Raw genomic sequence first — 20,871 nt, 5'->3', positions numbered from 1 at the left:
TAAAACACACAGACACATCCTCTTTACACACACAAACCTGGATATACCCCTCATACACCATCTGTAAAACACACACAGACACGTCCTGTTTACACACACAATATCAAAGAAGAACACACACACTGAAACATAGACCCAAACACCCATCCTGGGTCTGACTCGGCATAATAAACAAACAAGCAGCAGGCCAAACAGATGGGAATACTTGACTGTAGTCCACATGTAGACTGACAGTGGACTCTAGGAGAAGGTGGCAGTGGAACGTAACATAGGCTCCCAGAGAGGCCTCGACGTGGCTAATATTAACCACACTGACACATGCCTCATCTCTTACATACAGTCATCTCACAGTAAGGACCACTCTCAGTGTACTGCAGAACCAGGCCACGTCCCATTTCACTAGTCATGTAAAGACCACTCTCAGTGTACTGCAGAACCAGGCCACGTCCCATTTCACTAGTCATGTAAGGACCACTCTCAGTGTACTGCAGAACCAGGCCATGTCCCATTTCACTAGTCATGTAAGGACCACTCTCAGTGTACTGCAGAACCAGGCCACGTCCCATTTCACTAGTCATGTAAGGACCACTCTCAGTGTACTGCAGAACCAGGCAATGTCCCATTTCACTAGTCATGTAAAGACCACTCTCAGTGTACTGCAGAACCAGGCCACATCCCATTTCACTAGTCATGTAAAGACCACTCTCAGTGTACTGCAGAACCAGGCCACGTCCCATTTCACTAGTCATGTAAAGACCACTCTCAGTGTACTGCAGAACCAGGCCACGTCCCATTTCACTAGTCATGTAAAGACCACTCTCAGTGTACTGCAGAACCAGGCCACGTCCCATTTCACTAGTCATGTAAGGACCACTCTCAGTGTACTGCAGAACCAGGCCACGTCCCATTTCACTAGTCATGTAAAGACCACTCTCAGTGTACTGCAGAACCAGGCCAAGTCCCATTTCACTAGTCATGTAAAGACCACTCTCAGTGTACTACAGAACCAGGCAATGTCCCATTTCACTAGTCATGTAAGGACCACTCTCAGTGTCCTGCAGAACCAGGCAATGTCCCATTTCACTAGTCATGTAAGGACAACTACTACAGTAGACTATACAGTGTGTGTATAGTATACACTAAGAGTACCAAACATTATGAACACATTCCGAATATGGAGTTGCAATCCCCCTTTTGCCCTCAGAACAGCTTCAATTCATCGGGCATGGACTCTACAAGGGGTCAAAAGTGTTCCACAGGGATGCTGGCCCATGTTGACTTTCACTTCCGGCGCCGACAGAGATGGCCGCCTCGCTTCGCGTTCCTAGGAAACTATGCAGTTTTTTGTTTTTTTACGTGTTATTTCTTACATTAGTACCCCAGGTCATCTTAGGTTTCATTACATACAGTCGAGAAGAACTACTGAATATAAGATCAGCGTCAACTCACCATCAGTACGACCAAGAATATGTTTTTCGCGATGCGGATCCTGTGTTCTGCCTTACAAACAGTACAACGGAGCGGATCCTATGCAGCGACCCAAAAAAACGACTCCGAAAGAGAGGGAAACGAGGCGGTCTTCTGTTCAGACTCCGGAGACGGGCACACCGTGCACCACTCCCTAGCATTCTTCTTGCCAATGTCCAGTCTCTTGACAACAAGGTTGATGAAATCCGAGCAAGGGTAGCATTCCAGAGGGACATCAGAGACTGTAATGTTCTTTGCTTCACGGAAACGTGGCTCACCGGAGAGACGCTATCCGAAGTGGTGCAGCCAACGGGTTTCTCCACGCATCGCGCCGACAGAAACAAACATCTTTCTGGTAAGAAGAGGGGTGGGGGCGTATGCCTTATGGCCAACGTGACATGGTGTGATGAAAGAAACATACAGGAACTCAAATCCTTCTGTTCACCTGATTTAGAATTCCTCACAATCAAATGTAGACCGCATTATCTGCCAAGAGAATTCTCTTCGATTGTAATCACAGCCGTATATATCCCCCCCCAAGCAGACACATCGATGGCTCTGAACGAACTTTATTTAACTCTCTGCAAACAATTTATCCGGAGGCTGCATTCATTGTAGCTGGGGATTTTAACAAGGCTAATCTGAAAACAAGACTCCCTAAATTTTATCAGCATATCAATTGCACAACCAGGGGTGGAAAGACCTTGGATCATTGTTACTCTAACTTCCGCGACGCATATAAGGCCCTGCCCCGCCCCCCTTTCGGAAAAGCTGACCACGACTCCATTTTGTTGATCCCTGCCTACAGACAGAAACTAAAACAAGAGGCTCCCACGCTGAGGTCTGTCCAACGCTGGTCCGACCAAGCTGACTCCACACTCCAAGACTGCTTCCATCACGTGGACTGGGAGATGTTTCGTATTGCGTCAGATAACAACATTGACGAATATGCTGATTCGGTGTGTGAGTTCATTAGAACGTGCGTTGAAGATGTCGTTCCCATAGCAACGATTAAAACATTCCCTAACCAGAAACCGTGGATTGATGGCAGCATTCGTGTGAAACTGAAAGAGCGAACCACTGCTTTTAAATCAGGGCAAGGTGTCTGGTAACATGACCGAATACAAACAGTGCAGCTATTCCCTCCGCAAGGCTATCAAACAAGCTAAGCGCCAATACAGAGACAAAGTAGAATCTCAATTCAACGGCTCAGACACAAGAGGCATGTGGCAGGGTCTACAGTCAATCACGGACTACAGGAAGAAATCCAGCCCAGTCACGGACCAGGATGTCTTGCTCCCAGGCAGACTAAATAACTTTTTTGCCCGCTTTGAGGACAATACTGTGCCACTGACACGGCCTGCAACGAAAACATGCGGTCTCTCCTTCACTGCAGCCGAGGTGAGTAAGACATTTAAACGTGTTAACCCTCGCAAGGCTGCAGGCCCAGACGGTATCCCCAGCCGTGCCCTCAGAGCATGCGCAGACCAGCTGGCCGGTGTGTTTACGGACATATTCAATCAATCCCTATACCAGTCTGCTGTTCCCACATGCTTCAAGAGGGCCACCATTGTTCCTGTTCCCAAGAAAGCTAAGGTAACTGAGCTAAACGACTACCGCCCCGTAGCACTCACATCCGTCATCATGAAGTGCTTTGAGAGACTAGTCAAGGACCATATCACCTCCACCCTACCTGACACCCTAGATCCACTCCAATTTGCTTACCGCCCAAATAGGTCCACAGACGATGCAATCTCAACCACACTGCACACTGCCCTAACCCATCTGGACAAGAGGAATACCTATGTGAGAATGCTGTTCATCGACTACAGCTCGGCATTCAACACCATAGTACCCTCCAAGCTCGTCATCAAGCTCGAGACCCTGGGTCTCGACCCCGCCCTGTGCAACTGGGTACTGGACTTCCTGACGGGCCGCCCCCAGGTGGAGAGGGTAGGCAACAACATCTCCACCCCTCTGATCCTCAACACTGGGGCCCCACAAGGGTGCGTTCTGAGCCCTCTCCTGTACTCCCTGTTTACCCACGACTGCGTGGCCACGCACGCCTCCAACTCAATCATCAAGTTTGCGGACGACACAACAGTGGTAGGCTTGATTACCAACAACGACGAGACGGCCTACAGGGAGGAGGTGAGGGCCCTCGGAATGTGGTGTCAGGAAAATAACCTCACACTCAACGTCAACAAAACTAAGGAGATGATTGTGGACTTCAGGAAACAGCAGAGGGAACACCCCCCTATCCACATCGATGGAACAGTAGTGGAGAGGGTAGCAAGTTTTAAGTTCCTTGGCATACACATCACAGACAAACTGAATTGGTCCACTCACACAGACAGCATCGTGAAGAAGGCGCAGCAGCGCCTCTTCAACCTCAGGAGGCTGAAGAAATTCGGCTTGTCACCAAAAGCACTCACAAACTTCTACAGATGCACAATCGAGAGCATCCTGGCGGGCTGTATCACCGCCTGGTATGGCAACTGCACCGCCCTCAACCGTAAGGCTCTCCAGAGGGTAGTGAGGTCTGCACAACGCATCACCGGGGGCAAACTACCTGCCCTCCAGGACACCTACACCACCCGATGCTACAGGAAGGCCATAAAGATCATCAAGGACATCAACCACCCGATCCACTGCCTGTTCACCCCGCTGTCATCCAGAAGGCGAGGTCAGTACAGGTGCATCAAAGCTGGGACCGAGAGACTGAAAAACAGCTTCTATCTCAAGGCCATCAGACTGTTAAACAGCCACCACTAACATTGAGTGGCTGCTGCCAACACACTGTCAATGACACTGACTCAACTCCAGCCACTTTAATAATGGGAATTGATGGGAAATGATGTAAATATATCACTAGCCACTTTAAACAATGCTACCTTATATAATGTTACTTACCCTACATTATTGATCTCATATGCATACGTATATACTGTACTCTATATCATCGACTGCATCCTTATGTAATACATGTATCACTAGCCACTTTAACTATGCCACTTTGTTTACATACTCATCTCATATGTTATACTGTACTCGATATCATCTACTGTATCTTGCCTATGCTGCTCTGTACCATCACTCATTCATATATCCTTATGTACATATTCCTTATCCCCTTACACTGTGTATAAGACAGTAGTTTTTTTGGAATTGTTAGTTAGATTACTTGTTCGTTATTACTGCATTGTCGGAACTAGAAGCACAAGCATTTCGCTACACTCGCATTAACATCTGCTAACCATGTGTATGTGACAAATAAAATTTGATTTGATTTGATTTTTGATTTGACTCCAATGCTTCTCACAGTTGAGTTCCGTTGGGTGGTGGACCATTCTCGATAGACACAGGAAACTGTTGAGCATGAAAAACCAAGCAGTGTTGCAGTTCTTGACCCAAACTGGTGCCCCTGGCACCTATTACCATACCCTGTTCAAAGGCACTTAAATATGTTGTCTTGCCCATTCACGCTCTGAATGGCCCACATACACAATACATGTCTCAAGGCTTAAAAATGCTTGTTCAACCCATCTCCTCCCCTTCATCTACACTGATTGAAGTGGATTTAACAAGGGACATCAATAAGGGATCATAGCTGGTCAGTCTGTCATTGAAAGAGCAGGTGTTCTTAACGTTTTCTACACTCAGTACACCGCTTATACCCCATCTTCATTTGATCACTCTGTTTTTGCAGAGAAGATGTAAACTAGTGTATTCAAGGTTTAAAAAGGCTTCCATTTTAACATTTCAGACTAGATTCACCCTAACGAAAAATCTATCAACCCCTACAACATGTCCATTCATTATAATCCTCATAATAATTCACATTTCCTGTTGCTGCAGGATTAGTTTCCCGCTGTTCAAATTAAGATAGCACATCTTTAACAAGGCCACGTTCCACTTCGGTCCCTAGACCCTTTTCTGACCCTTCTCCTACTCCAGTTCTGAAATGACAGAATGGATCCACACACACTGACCTGAGACAAGCTCTAGTTTTTCTGCGGGGTCCCCCTCCTCGTATAGTTTGGGGTGGCAGCGGTTGCCTATCTGTGTGATGAGCTCAGCGGGGAGAGACGACAGGTCCTGGCGACCCCGCATACGACCCCGGGTCTCTGAGTGGTCCGGTAGGGCCTCCACACGCTCACCAGCTACCAGAGGGAGAAAGACGTGTGTTAGATCTGTCTGGTTTGACCTTTATACACACACACACACACACACACACACACACACACACACACACACACACGTCGGTGCCCACGTTGAGCATGCTGTACATGGTGTACATGTTACAGATCTGTCTGGTTTGACCTTTATACACACACACACAGGTACCTGCGGCGCCCACGTTGAGCATGCTGTACATGTTACAGATCTGTCTGGTCTGACCTTTATATACACACACACACACGTCGGTACCTGCGGCGCCCACGTTGTACACCATGTACAGCATGCTCATGTTACATATCTGTCTGGTCTGACCTTTATATACACACACACACACACAGGTACCTGCGGTGCCCACGTTGAGCATGCTGTACATGGTGTACATGTTACAGATCTGTCTGGTCTGACCTTTATACACACACACACCAGTACCTGCGGCGCCCACGTTGAGCATGCTGTACATGTTACAGATCTGTCTGGTCTGACCTTTATACACACACACACCAGTACCTGTGGCGCCCACGTTGAGCATGCTGTACATGTTACAGATCTGTCTGGTCTGACCTTTATACACACACACACACACACACACGTCGGTACCTGCGGCGCCCACGTTGAGCATGCTGTACATGGTGTACATGTTACAGATCTGCCTGTACTGCTCCTCCGTCTGCTCCTCCGTCACCTCCTCCTCTTCCTCCTCGTCATGGTAACTGATAGGCGAGTCACTGGTGTAGGCGCTCATCGTGCCCGGGCTGGCGCCCTCCGATGCCACGTTGCCCATGGAGACCACACTCCCGTTGGAACCGCTGCCGTGACCCCCGACCCCTGATCCTATCCCCGCCCCACTGGCCCCCATCCCCATGGCCAGTGCCAGTGCCCCCGAGCTCTGGATGGCACTCCCTCGCACGGACTCCTGGGAAAAGCGGGCGGCCTTCCTGGATCCGCCTCCACCTGAGCCCCCTCCACCCCCGTCTCGGCTGCTGCCGCCCTCCCACAAGCGCTTGGCCACAGGGGTGCACACCACCGAGTAGGGCGAGGCTTCTGATTGGTTGCCCTGCTGCTCTGTCTTCACCCGCGACACGAGGGGGAGGGGGGTAAGGCAGGAGGCGGGGCGACTGCCAGTCCCCATGGCAACGGTTTGAGTGACGGGGCTCTGGGGTTCGGAGGGCGGAGCCTCCTCGGCTTGCAGGCCCTGGGAGTCACAGCTGGGCGAGGAAACCTGGAGGAGGAATATGGAGAGAATACATTTAGCAATAGTTTATTATGGAAATATAAATATAAAGTATATGCAAATACTTGCAATGATTGTGATAAGTGGTTGTTTACGCATCTCAGTTGAGTGTACTGTCGCTCTGGAAACGCCTGGTAGAGTTCTGCTAAACACGTTCAAAATGTATCAGGGTTTCTGAACATGTGGCGCCGGACACTTGATCAGCAACATTTTCATTTACCGGACACATTTCCATTTGGTGCATAGCGTGATTAGGGTGTCCACCCACGGGGCTCAGAACGACAGCAATCACATTTAGAATACGGTCATTCATATTAACAGAACATGCAAGTCGAGGATGCAACGATGTGCAGTCCTTCTGATGTGCACTTCAAACACATGTACTTTTCCTCAGCCAACAAGATGAGTAACCAACAGTAAAATCACTGTTTAGGCTACCTATTCTATTGGTCAGTGTGTTGAGAATAAATAGCCTATTTCAAACAGACTCTGGGCCAGTTGTGGGCTGATAGAGCCCAAATTCATCAGTAGGCCTAAGCTACATAAAACGCAAGGAGTCTGAGGCAACAGATCATTTAGAACGTTTAGCTTAAAATGTCGATAAACTATTATTTTGTCACATTATAAGCGCAGCACTGTGCACAAGGCAGTAGGCTATGCACAAATGTTCGTTCCATAATGCAATTAACAGGAAAACACCATTATCAAAAGGGCACTACACATGCGAGCGGTTTCATGTAACAGATGAAAATATCCGTTATAAATTTAGAACCAGAGGAGATCTAATAGGCTACTTTGAAGCAACATAAGACATGCAGGTTTCAAACAACTAAGTATATGTTTTCAAAACGCATACTGCCTCCAGCTCATTGCAAAGTGGTGTGTGACGCGCTGATGAAGCCTGCCTTCTGTTGCTGTTTGATGCAGCGTTCAAAGCAACTGAGAAATCTCTGACTTCTGAGCGTTCAAGACAACTGGGAACTGGGGGAAAAAGGTTTTGACCAGTCATCCAACTCGGAATTCCAACTCAGGAAATCAGGCCTCTTTCCAGAGCTCCGACGTAATAATTTGACCTCGTATTTTAAGATACTGTACATACAAATATACTGTACACACGTACCAATTTACTTCCACTAAATTATGCAGATTACCCAATAGACCGATAAGCATGACCCGTCAAATGTATTTCCATCAATAAATAGCTTGAAAAGCATTATTTCGCAATTGGATTTTCTCTTCTCCCTAGCAGTTGGCCGACGCAAATGTTATTTATCTGCATAATTTGTTTTTTATAAACGGACAAAGGCAAGCTATTATAGGCTAACAGAAACCCTGGTCGTATGTGTGTATTATTCTAAGACCTCTGAATAAAGAGCACAGCATAACGGCACAACCTGTGGTCACTGTGTGTGATTGTGATGCAGGACAAGGCTCCCCTTTGAAGGAGGCCTCCTATCCTTAAAGGAAAACTTTAAGAAAACATTATTTTGGTCAAATGTTTTGCAGCCGGTATCACATGGTGCAAAATGCATCATAAAGTCTGTATTTTGAAAGTTATATATCTTGAAAAGTTGATTGCTGACATGCAAAACATTTCTGGACTATATCAACAATGGACTAATGAAACAAATACCAAAATATCATTTTTTGGTGGAGTTTTCCTTTAAACATGCTTGGGTTGTTAAAAAGGCTATATAAAACCCATGTATTATTACCTTGAGGAAGAACTCTGTGCCCTTCTCCATGATCTGCTGGATCTGCAGGAAGCCTGCGGTGTACATGAGGAGGAACTGGTCTCCCACTGTCATGCTGAGGCGACCTGTGTAGCAGAAGGCCAGGATCTGCTGGAAGCTCTGGGGCTGGACGGCCGGGGGCAGTTCCACCACTGTGGGGGTCTTGGAGCCGCTGCCTCCCCCAGTGCTGAACAGGTCCCGGAAGTAAGAGCTGCTGGCCGCAAGCACGGCACGGTGAGCCTGGAGGAGAAGGAGGGAGGAGTAAGAAGATTCTATAGAGTTATGAGTTATAGAAGGAATGTTTCCTTTGTTTGAACAATACATTTATTTTAAAACTGTGTGGATGATCTTTTGGGAGGTGCAAAATGTCATGATTCTGATCATTCAGATTCTGATTCAGTGATTCGATTTTCTCTGTTATTTTTCTAACATCAATAAATGTTGACCAATAATGGCAAGTCATGAAGGGCAACGGGATAATAAACTCATAAAAATCAATCTGTTACTGCCGGGATAGACCGATAGATAAATAATGGGTCTTGCACATCAGAACACTAAAAAACTAAATGTACATTATAGTACACAATCTACGTAATTCACACAGTAATATCCCACCTTGAAGGCGTGTCCCTTGACGACCACGGAGACATCGCAGTAGAGCCCCTGGAGACGCTGCTCGTTCAGACACTCCAGGACGTTGTTGCCAAAGTTAGGAATCGCCATCTGAAGGGTCTGGGCCATGGTGCGCTACGCACACCACCACAGGGTCTGGAGGGAGAGAGAGATATCAGCAACATATTTTAAAAGAGCCAATTAAATCAGTTACCAATCTTCCGCATGAGGCTGACCCGTTTGTCCCCAACCTAATGAAGCAACAAACAGTAATGCCCTGTACTTAACCTATATCATGGATTCCAACACCATTGGTACACTGAACAACAATATAAATGGAACATGTAAAGTGTTGGTCCCATGTTTCATGAGCTGAAATAAAAGATCACAGGAATGTTCCATACTTAGAAAAAGCTTATTTCTCTCAAATGTTGTGCATCATTTTTGTATCTCTTTTAGTGAGCATTTCTCCTTTGCCAAGATTATCCATTCACCTGACAGGTGTGGCATATCAAGAAGCTGATTAAACAGCATGACCATTACACAGTTGCACCTTTTGCTGGGGACGATAAAAGGCTATTTATAATGTGCAGTTTTGTCACACAACGCCACAGATATCTCAAGTTTGGAGGGAGTGGGCAATTGGCATGTTGAATACAGGAATGTCCACCAGAGCTGTTGCCAGATAAATGAATGTTCATTTCTCTACCATAAGCGGTCTCCAATGTCATTTCAGAGAATTTAGCAGTACGTCCAACCAGCCTTACTGTAATAAAGCCATTTTGTGGGGAAAAACTGATTGGCTGGGCCTGGCTCCCCAGTGGGTGGGCCTGGCTCCCCAGTTTGTGGGCCTGGCTCCCCAGTTTGTGGGCCTGGCTCCCCAGTGGCTGGGCCTGGCTCCCCAGTGGCTGGGCCTGGCTCCCCAGTGGCTGGACCTGGCTCCCCAGTTTGTGGGCCTGGCTCCCCAGTTTGTGGGCCTGGCTCCCCAGTGGCTGGGCCTGGCTCCCCAGTGGGTGGGCCAATGCCCTCCAAGGCCCACCCATGGTTGCACCTCTGCCCAGTCAAGTGAAATTCAATTGACTGATTTCCTTATATAAACAGTAACTCTGTAAAATCGTTGAAATTTTTGAGCTCATATTTTTGTTCACTATAGCAAGTAACATGGTACTAGTGGTGCATGTTACAATCAATGAGAAACCACTAAGAAGGAGGGCCTAATTATCAAGCAATTTAACTATTATTACCATCTAATTTCTAAGGACACCAGGTAAATAGAGGGCTGTAAAATAAAGCCCAACCATAGCACCCATCATACGGAGAGGAAATCCTATCAGCTCATCACTGACCTTAACACTAACAGACAGCACCCTCCAATGGACAAAACATGTTTAGTGATGATACCCATTTAGAAGCAACTGAAGTGAACCTAACACTTTCATTTGTCATTCAGACAAAGTAAACCATTTTAGTGTGTTTTGAGCAGAAAGGAGACCCTTAAAATACTATTTGAAAAAGCCTACTTATCCATATGTAGCAAATGTCAATGCCCATACACACACACACACACACACACACCTTATTCTGAAAAGTGAAAGCATATCACTTCTATCTGCTATTTATATAGGCCTAAAACTGTCTAAAACCAATTCAGAGATGTTATTTGATTGTAAAATGTGTGTTTACATCTGTGTAAATATCCTACTCCTACAGTACTACAATGTGTGTTTACATCTGTGTAAATATCCTACTCCTACAGTACTACAATGTGTTTATTTATTTATTTATTTTACCTTTATTTAACCAGGTAGGCAAGTTGAGAACAAGTTCTCATTTACAATTGCGACCTGGCCAAGATAAAGCAAAGCAGTTCGACAGATAAAACGACACAGAGTTACACATGGAGTAAAAACAAACATACAGTCAATAATGCAGTATAAACAAGTCTATATACAATGTGAGCAAATGAGGTGAGAAGGGAGGTAAAGGCAAAAAGGGCCATGATGGCAAAGTAAATACAATATAGCAAGTAAAATACTGGAATGGTAGTTTTGCAATGGAAGAATGTGCAAAGTAGAAATAAAAAATAATGGGGTGCAAAGGAGCAAAATAAATAAATAAATTAAAATTAAATACAGTTGGGAAAGAGGTAGTTGTTTGGGCTAAATTATAGGTGGGCTATGTACAGGTGCAGTAATCTGTGAGCTGCTCTGACAGTTGGTGCTTAAAGCTAGTGAGGGAGATAAGTGTTTCCAGTTTCAGAGATTTTTGTAGTTCGTTCCAGTCATTGGCAGCAGAGAACTGGAAGGAGAGGCGGCCAAAGAAAGAATTGGTTTTGGGGGTGACTAGAGAGATATACCTGCTGGAGCGTGTGCTACAGGTGGGAGATGCTATGGTGACCAGCGAGCTGAGATAAGGGGGGACTTTACCTAGCAGGGTCTTGTAGATGACATGGAGCCAGTGGGTTTGGCGACGAGTATGAAGCGAGGGCCAGCCAACGAGAGCGTACAGGTCGCAATGGTGGGTAGTATATGGGGCTTTGGTGATAAAACGGATTGCACTGTGATAGACTGCATCCAATTTGTTGAGTAGGGTATTGGAGGCTATTTTGTAAATGACATCGCCAAAGTCGAGGATTGGTAGGATGGTCAGTTTTACAAGGGTATGTTTGGCAGCATGAGTGAAGGATGCTTTGTTGCGAAATAGGAAGCCAATTCTAGATTTAACTTTGGATTGGAGATGTTTGATATGGGTCTGGAAGGAGAGTTTACGGTCTAACCAGACACCTAAGTATTTGTAGTTGTCCACGTATTCTAAGTCAGAGCCGTCCAGAGTAGTGATGTTGGACAGGCGGGTAGGTGCAGGTAGCGATCGGTTGAAGAGCATGCATTTAGTTTTACTTGTATTTAAGAGCAATTGGAGGCCACGGAAGGAGAGTTGTATGGCATTGAAGCTTGCCTGGAGGGTTGTTAACACAGTGTCCAAAGAAGGGCCGGAAGTATACAGAATGGTGTCGTCTGCGTAGAGGTGGATCAGGGACTCACCAGCAGCAAGAGCGACCTCATTGATGTATACAGAGAAGAGAGTCGGTCCAAGAATTGAACCCTGTGGCACCCCCATAGAGACTGCCAGAGGTCCGGACAGCAGACCCTCCGATTTGACACACTGAACTCTATCAGAGAAGTAGTTGGTGAACCAGGCGAGGCAATCATTTGAGAAACCAAGGCTGTCGAGTCTGCCGATGAGGATATGGTGATTGACAGAGTCGAAAGCCTTGGCCAGATCAATGAATACGGCTGCACAGTAATGTTTCTTATCGATGGCGGTTAAGATATCGTTTAGGACCTTGAGCGTGGCTGAGGTGCACCCATGACCAGCTCTGAAACCGGATTGCATAGCAGAGAAGGTATGGTGAGATTCGAAATGGTCGGTAATCTGTTTGTTGACTTGGCTTTCGAAGACCTTAGTGTGTTTACATCTGTGTAAATATCCTACTCCTACAGTACTACAATGTGTGTTTACATCTGTGTAAATATCCTACTCCTACAGTACTACAATGTGTGTTTACATCTGTGTAAATATCCTACTCCTACAGTACTACAATGTGTGTTTACATCTGTGTAAATATCCTACTCCTACAGTACTACAATGTGTGTTTACATCTGTGTAAATATCCTACTCCTACAGTACTACAATGTGTGTTTACATCTGTGTAAATATCCTACTCCTACAGTACTACAATGTGTGTTTACATCTGTGTAAATATCCTACTCCTACAGTACTACAATGTGTGTTTACATCTGTGTAAATATCCTACTCCTACAGTACTACAATGTGTGTTTACATCTGTGTAAATATCCTACTCCTACAGTACTACAATGTGTGTTTACATCTGTGTAAATATCCTACTCCTACAGTACTACAATGTGTGTTTACATCTGTGTAAATATCCTACTCCTACAGTACTACAATGTGTGTTTACATCTGTGTAAATATCCTACTCCTACAGTACTACAATGTGTGTTTACATCTGTGTAAATATCCTACTCCTACAGTACTACAATGTGTGTTTACATCTGTGTAAATATCCTACTCCTACAGTACTACAATGTGTGTTTACATCTGTGTAAATATCCTACTCCTACAGTACTACAATGTGTGTTTACATCTGTGTAAATATCCTACTCCTACAGTACTACAATGTGTGTTTACATCTGTGTAAATATCCTACTCCTACAGTACTACAATGTGTGTTTACATCTGTGTAAATATCCTACTCCTACAGTACTACAATGTGTGTTTACATCTGTGTAAATATCCTACTCCTACAGTACTACAATGTGTGTTTACATCTGTGAAAATATCCTACTCCTACAGTACTACAATGTGTGTTTACATCTGTGTAAATATCCTACTCCTACAGTACTACAATGTGTGTTTACATCTGTGTAAATATCCTACTCCTACAGTACTACAATGTGTGTTTACATCTGTGTAAATATCCTACTCCTACAGTACTACAATGTGTGTTTACATCTGTGTAAATATCCTACTCCTACAGTACTACAATGTGGGTTTGTTTGAATTGCACATAACCTATTCTCTCAAACATACAACAACCTAAACCTGCAGCCCTCTAATATTTCATAGGCCTTTGCTCTAAAGTCAATAGAAATGAAAGGTCTGTCATTCCTCTCGACAACATCATATAGAATGGTGTGTGTGGATGAAGAGGAGGAGACGAAGACAGTGAGCCACTATGAACTATTAAGATACACTGAACTTTTTAAGGGTACAGGCGCCTCCTCTCCCCTCCCACTATCTCTGAAGCTCAGCACAGACATCCACCTCAGCTAACCCCATAACAACCATAAACAGCACAGACATCCACCTCAGCTAACCCCATAACAACCATAAACAGAACAGACATCCACCTCAGCTAACCCCATAACAACCATAAACAGAACAGACATCCACCTCAGCTAACCCCATAACAACCATAAACAGAACAGACATCCACCTCAGCTAACCCCATAACAACCATAAACAGAACAGACATCCACCTCAGCTAACCCCATAACAACCATAAACAGCACAGACATCATCCACCTCAGCTTACCCCATAACAACCATAAACAGCACAGACATCCACCTCAGCTAACCCCATAACAACCATAAACAGCACAGACATCCACCTCAGCTTACCCCATAACAACCATAAACAGCAGACATCCACCTCAGCTAACCCCATAACAACCATAAACAGCACAGACATCCACCTCAGCTTACCCCATAACAACCATAAACAGCAGACATCCACCTCAGCTAACCCCATAACAACCATAAACAGCACAGACATCATCCACCTCAGCTAACCCCATAACAACCATAAACAGCACAGACATCATCCACCTCAGCTAACCCCATAACAACCATAAACAGCACAGACATCATCCACCTCAGCTAACCCCATAACAACCATAAACAGCACAGACATCATCCACCTCAGCTAACCCCATAACAACCATAAACAGCACAGACATCATCCACCTCAGCTAACCCCATAACAACCATAAACAGCACAGACATCATCCACCTCAGCTAACCCCATAACAACCATAAACAGCACAGACATCATCCACCTCAGCTAACCCCATAACAACCATAAACAGCACAGACATCATCCACCTCAGCTAACCCCATAACAACCATAAACAGCACAGACATCATCCACCTCAGCTAACCCCATAACAACCATAAACAGCACAGACATCATCCACCTCAGCTAACCCCATAACAACCATAAACAGAACAGACATCCACCTCAGCTAACCCCATAACAACCATAAACAGCACAGACATCCACCTCAGCTAACCCCATAACAACCATAAACAGCACAGACATCCACCTCAGCTAACCCCATAACAACCATAAACAGCACAGACATCATCCACCTCAGCTAACCCCATAACAACCATAAACAGCACAGACATCCACCTCAGCTAACCCCATAACACGGGCAAGGGGCCACCCATACTGAATGTGCCACTGTCACTAGTCCATTTTCATAAAAGCATCTGATTCGCTAACTGATGCTATAGGCTATTATTGCATCCATTACACATGCATGTTCTAGCATGCATCGATGCACCTACACACAGTAACACACAGTCATCCGCTTATAGACTACACACACACACACACAAAAGCTGCCATTGACGGGGTGGATACTATGTGGCAGCATTAACAGACCGTTAGAATCTTCTCACCTAGTGAAACACAAGATTAACAAGAAGTCTGACTAACATATTAAAGGTGAAGTAAGTGGCCCAACATATAAGCCTTGCTTTGGGATCCAGCCAGCCATACTGGTAAAAGAAACACTGTCTTTGTCTCCATCCCTCTCTCTTATGCCCTCTCGCAAAAACACAGATGCGCACTCACACACACCAACGCAAACAAACACACACACATTCACACACACACACTAAACAATACTGCCTGTTTACAGTTTGGCAGGACACACACAGAATAGAATAAAGCCTGGGTGTGTTTGTGGAGTTTGCACTGAGAGAGCGACCAAGGAGGGTAGGAGAGGGGCCTGAACAAGGGCTGTGCCCAGCAAAGGGGTCATGTCAGGCACAGCAGCCAGGTTAGAGGGCAGAGGAGGAGAAGTTCAGTTCACCCTCACATCTCATACCGGGCAGTGGAGTCAGTCACAGAACTAGGTCACACAGTGTCAACATAAGTGCCAGTCTTTTCACAGGAGCCTGAAGAATGTTTTGCCTGCATTTAAAATGCAGCCACAGCTTATGTGATGTTGTGATGGACCAAGGACCGACGGATTTGTGATCTTATAGAAAGTCTAAATATTTTCCAGTTTATCCACACTCCTAGACGATAGTCTGTGAAAACACCAACTGCTAAATTAATTTAGATCACCTTACAGATTATTAGAGAGGGTTGCATGGGTGGTGGCCAGCAACATACCACCCTGCATCCCACTGTTGGCTTGCCTCTGAGGCTAAGCAAGGTCCTGGTCAGTCCCTGGATTGGAGTAGGGGGCACTACTGTCTCTGGTCGAAGGAGACTCCAATGCGCCAGGGCAGTGATTGGGGACATTGCCCTGTGTAGGGTGACATTTTTCAGACGGGATGTTAAGCAGCTGTCCTGACTCTCTGTGGTCACTAAAGATCCCATGGCACTTATTGTAAGAGTAGGGGTGTTATGTTAACCCTGGTGTCCTGGATACATTTCCAAACTGGCATCACCAGCTTTCACACATTCACACCTCCCCTCTCCCCTTTAACAATATCCAGGTCATTGCTTTAAATTAGAACGTGTTCAGTCAATTTACCTGGTAAAATAAGGGTAAAAAAAATAAGGTGCTGGCACAACTATTTTATAGGCATTTCCTGGTTTCAAAACCCATGTCTACTGTAAGGATATAGCTTGCCTGCTATAAAATGTTGCCTACACACAATGCAACTATCAATTAAATGTTTACTTTTCTTATTGAAGGGCTACTGACCATCATTGAAATACATTATTCATCGTTTCAATGAATTCACGTAACATGCAAATTGATATAGGCATGCTCAAATTGATCACATCGAAAACTGTTCCCGAACCACATTCATTAAATACCAATTAAATTAAACAGTTCAAAGCAAACCTCTTAAGTGATAGCTAGCTGTTACTAGCTACAAATTGTATCTCCAGCGACTTGGGTTTTGACCAGGATACAAGATCAAACCGCGGCGATAGCTGTCTGTGTACCGAGGTGACCGCCGCGCCGTGTGCCAGTCTGCCCGCTCGGAGTGCTCCACTGGCACGGGCCGGGGGGCGACAGAGAATGGCAGTGACTGCAGCAACACGCGATCCAGGAGCGCCACGGCGTTTGCCAGCTGTCAAAAACGTATACGGATATAATAACGAACTTTAATCAGTTTGAAAAGGTCCACATCTTTCGCTTTTAGTCCCGTCTTTCATTGCAATATACGCATCCCATCCGCAGGCCTGTGAATCGGGTGCCTGTCAGGACTAGCTAAGCTAGCTAAACTAGCAAGCTAACATAGCACTGCTAAAATATTTTGGGTTCGCCCCAGCGCACCATCCACCTCATGCACTCAGACAACCGCACAGTCTCCGCTGCTTCCGCGATTACCCACGAATTAAAAACAACAGATTGTCACAAACTGTATCGATGAGGTTGACAGTTGTCCCACGGTGTCAGCTATCGATTCCAAATCGTGTTTATTTAAATATTTTTGGGATGGGGAAATGACTCTCACTGCTATACTCCATTTTACCGACATCAACAGGTCATCTCAGGACACGCAGCAGCTGAGGGCGAGCCAGACGGAACCAGTGCGGCACAGAACAGGGGTGTTTCAAGTCGGTAGACAAGACATCTATTTAACCACTTCTCATGTGATAGATGGCCAAAATATTTGTATCCGAAACTTAAAATTATTTTAATCGTGTAGCTCACATAAATTCTTACAATTGACGGTACATAAAAATATTTGATCGTGCACTGTAAAAAGTTTTCGATAATATTGCCGAGGAGAAAGTAGCCACAAAGGCATGTGGGGATCGGAAGTCCGGAACACCGGTGAGGTGTTTAAAGTTTGTGATGGTGCCATCCTTTTACCAACCCATCCCCCATCGCACACCTTTCCCAAAACAATAGTTTACCCCCACGAAACATTCCGAACCCATCTGATATCTGCCCCAAACCGCGGTGCCAACTAGGGACACCGGTCTAGCCCCGGCGTCGTCGCCCACCGCCCCTGCATCCTCATACGACCCCAACAGACATCCTCATACGACCCCAACAGACATCCTCATTCTCCAGCAGATACTCACCCCCTTAGCTGGGAAACTGATCGAAAACGTTTCAATGGAGGATTCGATAGCCCTCTCCCCGCACTCTCTTGCTACAGGCAGCCATTCGTTGTGACGCCGCCAGACGCCGATCGCAGAGCTATCGAGGGCGGAACAGTGTCCCAGGGGATTGCGGAGCTCCGAGTCACCGATCGCGCCGAACAGAAAGACAAGCATGACGCGCTCATCTTTCAATCGCATGATCGTCTCAAGCACAGCCTCAATTTGGGGAGACCTATCCCACGGCGTGATGTGTTTGCGCATTGGCACAGCAGCGTGCAGAAACCGCCTCTATCCCTTCTCCCTGTGCTGTGTGTGAGATAGAAATGGGAAAGTAAGCTGTGTGTGTGCATGCGCTTGTGTCTGGACTACATTCATTTAGGTGAACACAGTGCGTGCAAAGAATAAATAATCATGCCTGCAAGTAACGGGTATGGGGAATCAAATAAAAACACATTTAGCTTAGAGAGAGATGGAGCCCTGAGTTCTACCATTGCATGGCTGTGTTGGACCTGCTTTATAGCCTATGTGGGCTATTTCATGGGGAATATATATATATATTTTCAGGCTACCTACACTTTAAAAAGTCACTGGCTAACTCATTAATGAAAATGAGTAGTGGCTACTCAAACATCTCCAACCGTCAGTAGAACTCAAATCATAAAAGTGGTACTAAATTATATGTCAATAAGATTTCATATAATTTCATGTTTTTGAGTACTGTTTTACAAATATTAACTTACTGAGTAAATAACTGTATTTATTTGTGTTCAGCTAATGTAAAGTTAATGATTATTTAATATTTTAAAGTCAATCGAACATTTCTTAAATAAGTGAATCTTACTTGATTCTATTATGTTTTGCATCTTTACTTAAATGATAAGAGACTGCCAGCCCTCTTTTAAGGTCCTAACCACAGTGTCTATTCCAGATGCGTAGGAGTCTAAATAAGAATACTGTCGAAAAAATAAATAAATGTCTTCAAATATCAAAGTAGTAGTCAGACACGTTGATATTTTAGTAAAAAACACTTGATTTATCTGTGTTTTGCTGATATAGAATTATTACGTTTTTGCAAGTTATGTTTTTTGTTGTTGAATTTCGGATACTTTTACACAATGTTGTATGCATGTTTGAAGAAAGAAAAGTAATGAAGGTAAATAATTAAGTGAAAGGGAACCCTACATGTTTATGTTCAGTACATCACATAATGTTCAGGTAACTTCAATCGTTATATTTCAGAATACATAATACAATGTATTGTTAAAAAGTTAATAGAACACAAAACAGTTAAGTATTTAATTAAAAGATAACTATATGGCGATGTCACTTTATTACTTTAAGTCTTGAACACTAATACTTTGGGTTACTCATATGGTTCTATGCAATGGTTTTCCCCCCAAAAAATGTAGTTAGCTGAACTAATTACTTTTTACAGTGTGGGACATATGCTTCAGCCTATACCAGCATTTCCCAAACTCGGTCTTCGGGACCCCAAGGGGTGCATGTTTTGTTTTTTGCTCTAACACTACACAGCTGATGCAAATGATCAAAGATGATTTGGTCCTGCCGTACATACCTACACGTACGCTACGGTCACAAGATGCAGGCCTCCTAATTGTCCATAAAATTTCTAAGCAAACAGCTGGAGGCAGGGCTTTCTCCTATAGAGCTCCATTTTTATGGAATCGTCTGCCTACCCATGTGAGAGACGCAGACTCGGTCTCAACCTTTAAGTCTTTACTGAAGACTCATCTCTTCAGTGGGTCATATGATTGAGTGTAGTCTGGCCCAGGAGTGTGAAGGTGAACAATCCTCTCTCGGAGGACCTGAGCCCTAGGACCATGCCTCGGGACTACCTGGCATGACGACTCCTTGCTGTCCCCAGTCCACCTGGCCGTGCTGCTGCTCCAGTTTCAACTGTTCTGCCTGCGGCTATGGAACCCTGACCTGTTCACCGGACATGCTACCTGTCCCAGACCTGCTGTTTTCACCTCTCTAGAGACAGCAGGAACGGTAGAGATACTCCTAATGATCGGCTATGAAAAGCCAACTGACATTTACTCCTGAGGTGCTGACTTGCTGCACCCTCGACAACTACTGTGATTATTATTACTTGACCATGCTGGTCATTTATGAACATTTGAACATCTTGGCCATGTTCTGTTATAATCTCTACCTGGCACAGCCAGAAGAGGACTGGCCACCCCTCATAGCTTGGTTCCTCTCTAGGTTTCTTCCTAGGTTTTGGCCTTTCGAGGAAGTTTTTCCTGGCCATCGTGCTTCTACACCTGCATTGCTTGCTGTTTGGGGTTTTAGGCTGAGTTTCTGGACATCAATTTGAGATATCAGCTGATGTAATAAGGGATATATAAATACATTTGATTTGATGATCAAAGCTCGATGATTTGTTGATTATTGGAATCAGTTGTGTAGTGCTAGGGCAAAAACCAAAACATGCACCCCTTGTGGCCCCAAGGACCAAGTTTGGGAAAGCCTGGCCTATACTGTTACCTGTCATCTCCCCCAACATGATCAATAGAGCACTACAGACCTTATACAATGTAAATGCTTTTAGTAATATGGAAGCCATCAGTATGAAGGGTATACTGTAAAAAATGATTCACAGCACCAGATACAGTGGGGAGAACAAGTATTTGATACACTGCCGATTTTGCAGGTTTTCCTACTTACAAAGCATGTAGAGGTCTGTCATTTTTATCATAGGTACACTTCAACTGTGAGAGACGGAATCTAAA

At 45.0% G+C, this 20,871-nt stretch overlaps 1 protein-coding gene across 2 annotated transcripts in view; it reads right to left on the bottom strand.

Moving 5' to 3' along the window:
* The window catches only part of LOC109876186 (nucleus accumbens-associated protein 1), a 29,032-nt gene extending 10,673 nt beyond the window's left edge, over positions 1-18,359 (bottom strand). Inside the window, exons 1-5 of one of the 2 annotated variants that reach the window (XM_031828064.1) lie at positions 18,095-18,359; positions 9,229-9,381; positions 8,596-8,853; positions 6,247-6,868; positions 5,460-5,630 (exon numbers count right to left, since the gene is read on the bottom strand). In XM_031828064.1, the coding sequence (XP_031683924.1) occupies positions 5,460-5,630; positions 6,247-6,868; positions 8,596-8,853; positions 9,229-9,354 (1,177 nt within the window). In that variant the 5' untranslated portion in view covers positions 9,355-9,381; positions 18,095-18,359. Of the gene's footprint in view, positions 1-5,459; positions 5,631-6,246; positions 6,869-8,595; positions 8,854-9,228; positions 9,382-16,898; positions 17,565-18,094 lie in introns of those variants that run through there. The other variant, XM_031828065.1, reaches the window with a different exon arrangement.
* Positions 18,360-20,871: the final 2,512 nt, after the last annotated feature.

Source organism: Oncorhynchus kisutch, linkage group LG6 (assembly GCF_002021735.2).
Source record: "Oncorhynchus kisutch isolate 150728-3 linkage group LG6, Okis_V2, whole genome shotgun sequence".
Taxonomy (NCBI): Eukaryota; Metazoa; Chordata; class Actinopteri; order Salmoniformes; family Salmonidae; genus Oncorhynchus; species Oncorhynchus kisutch.
This window is presented reverse-complemented; position numbering and strand designations above follow the sequence as displayed.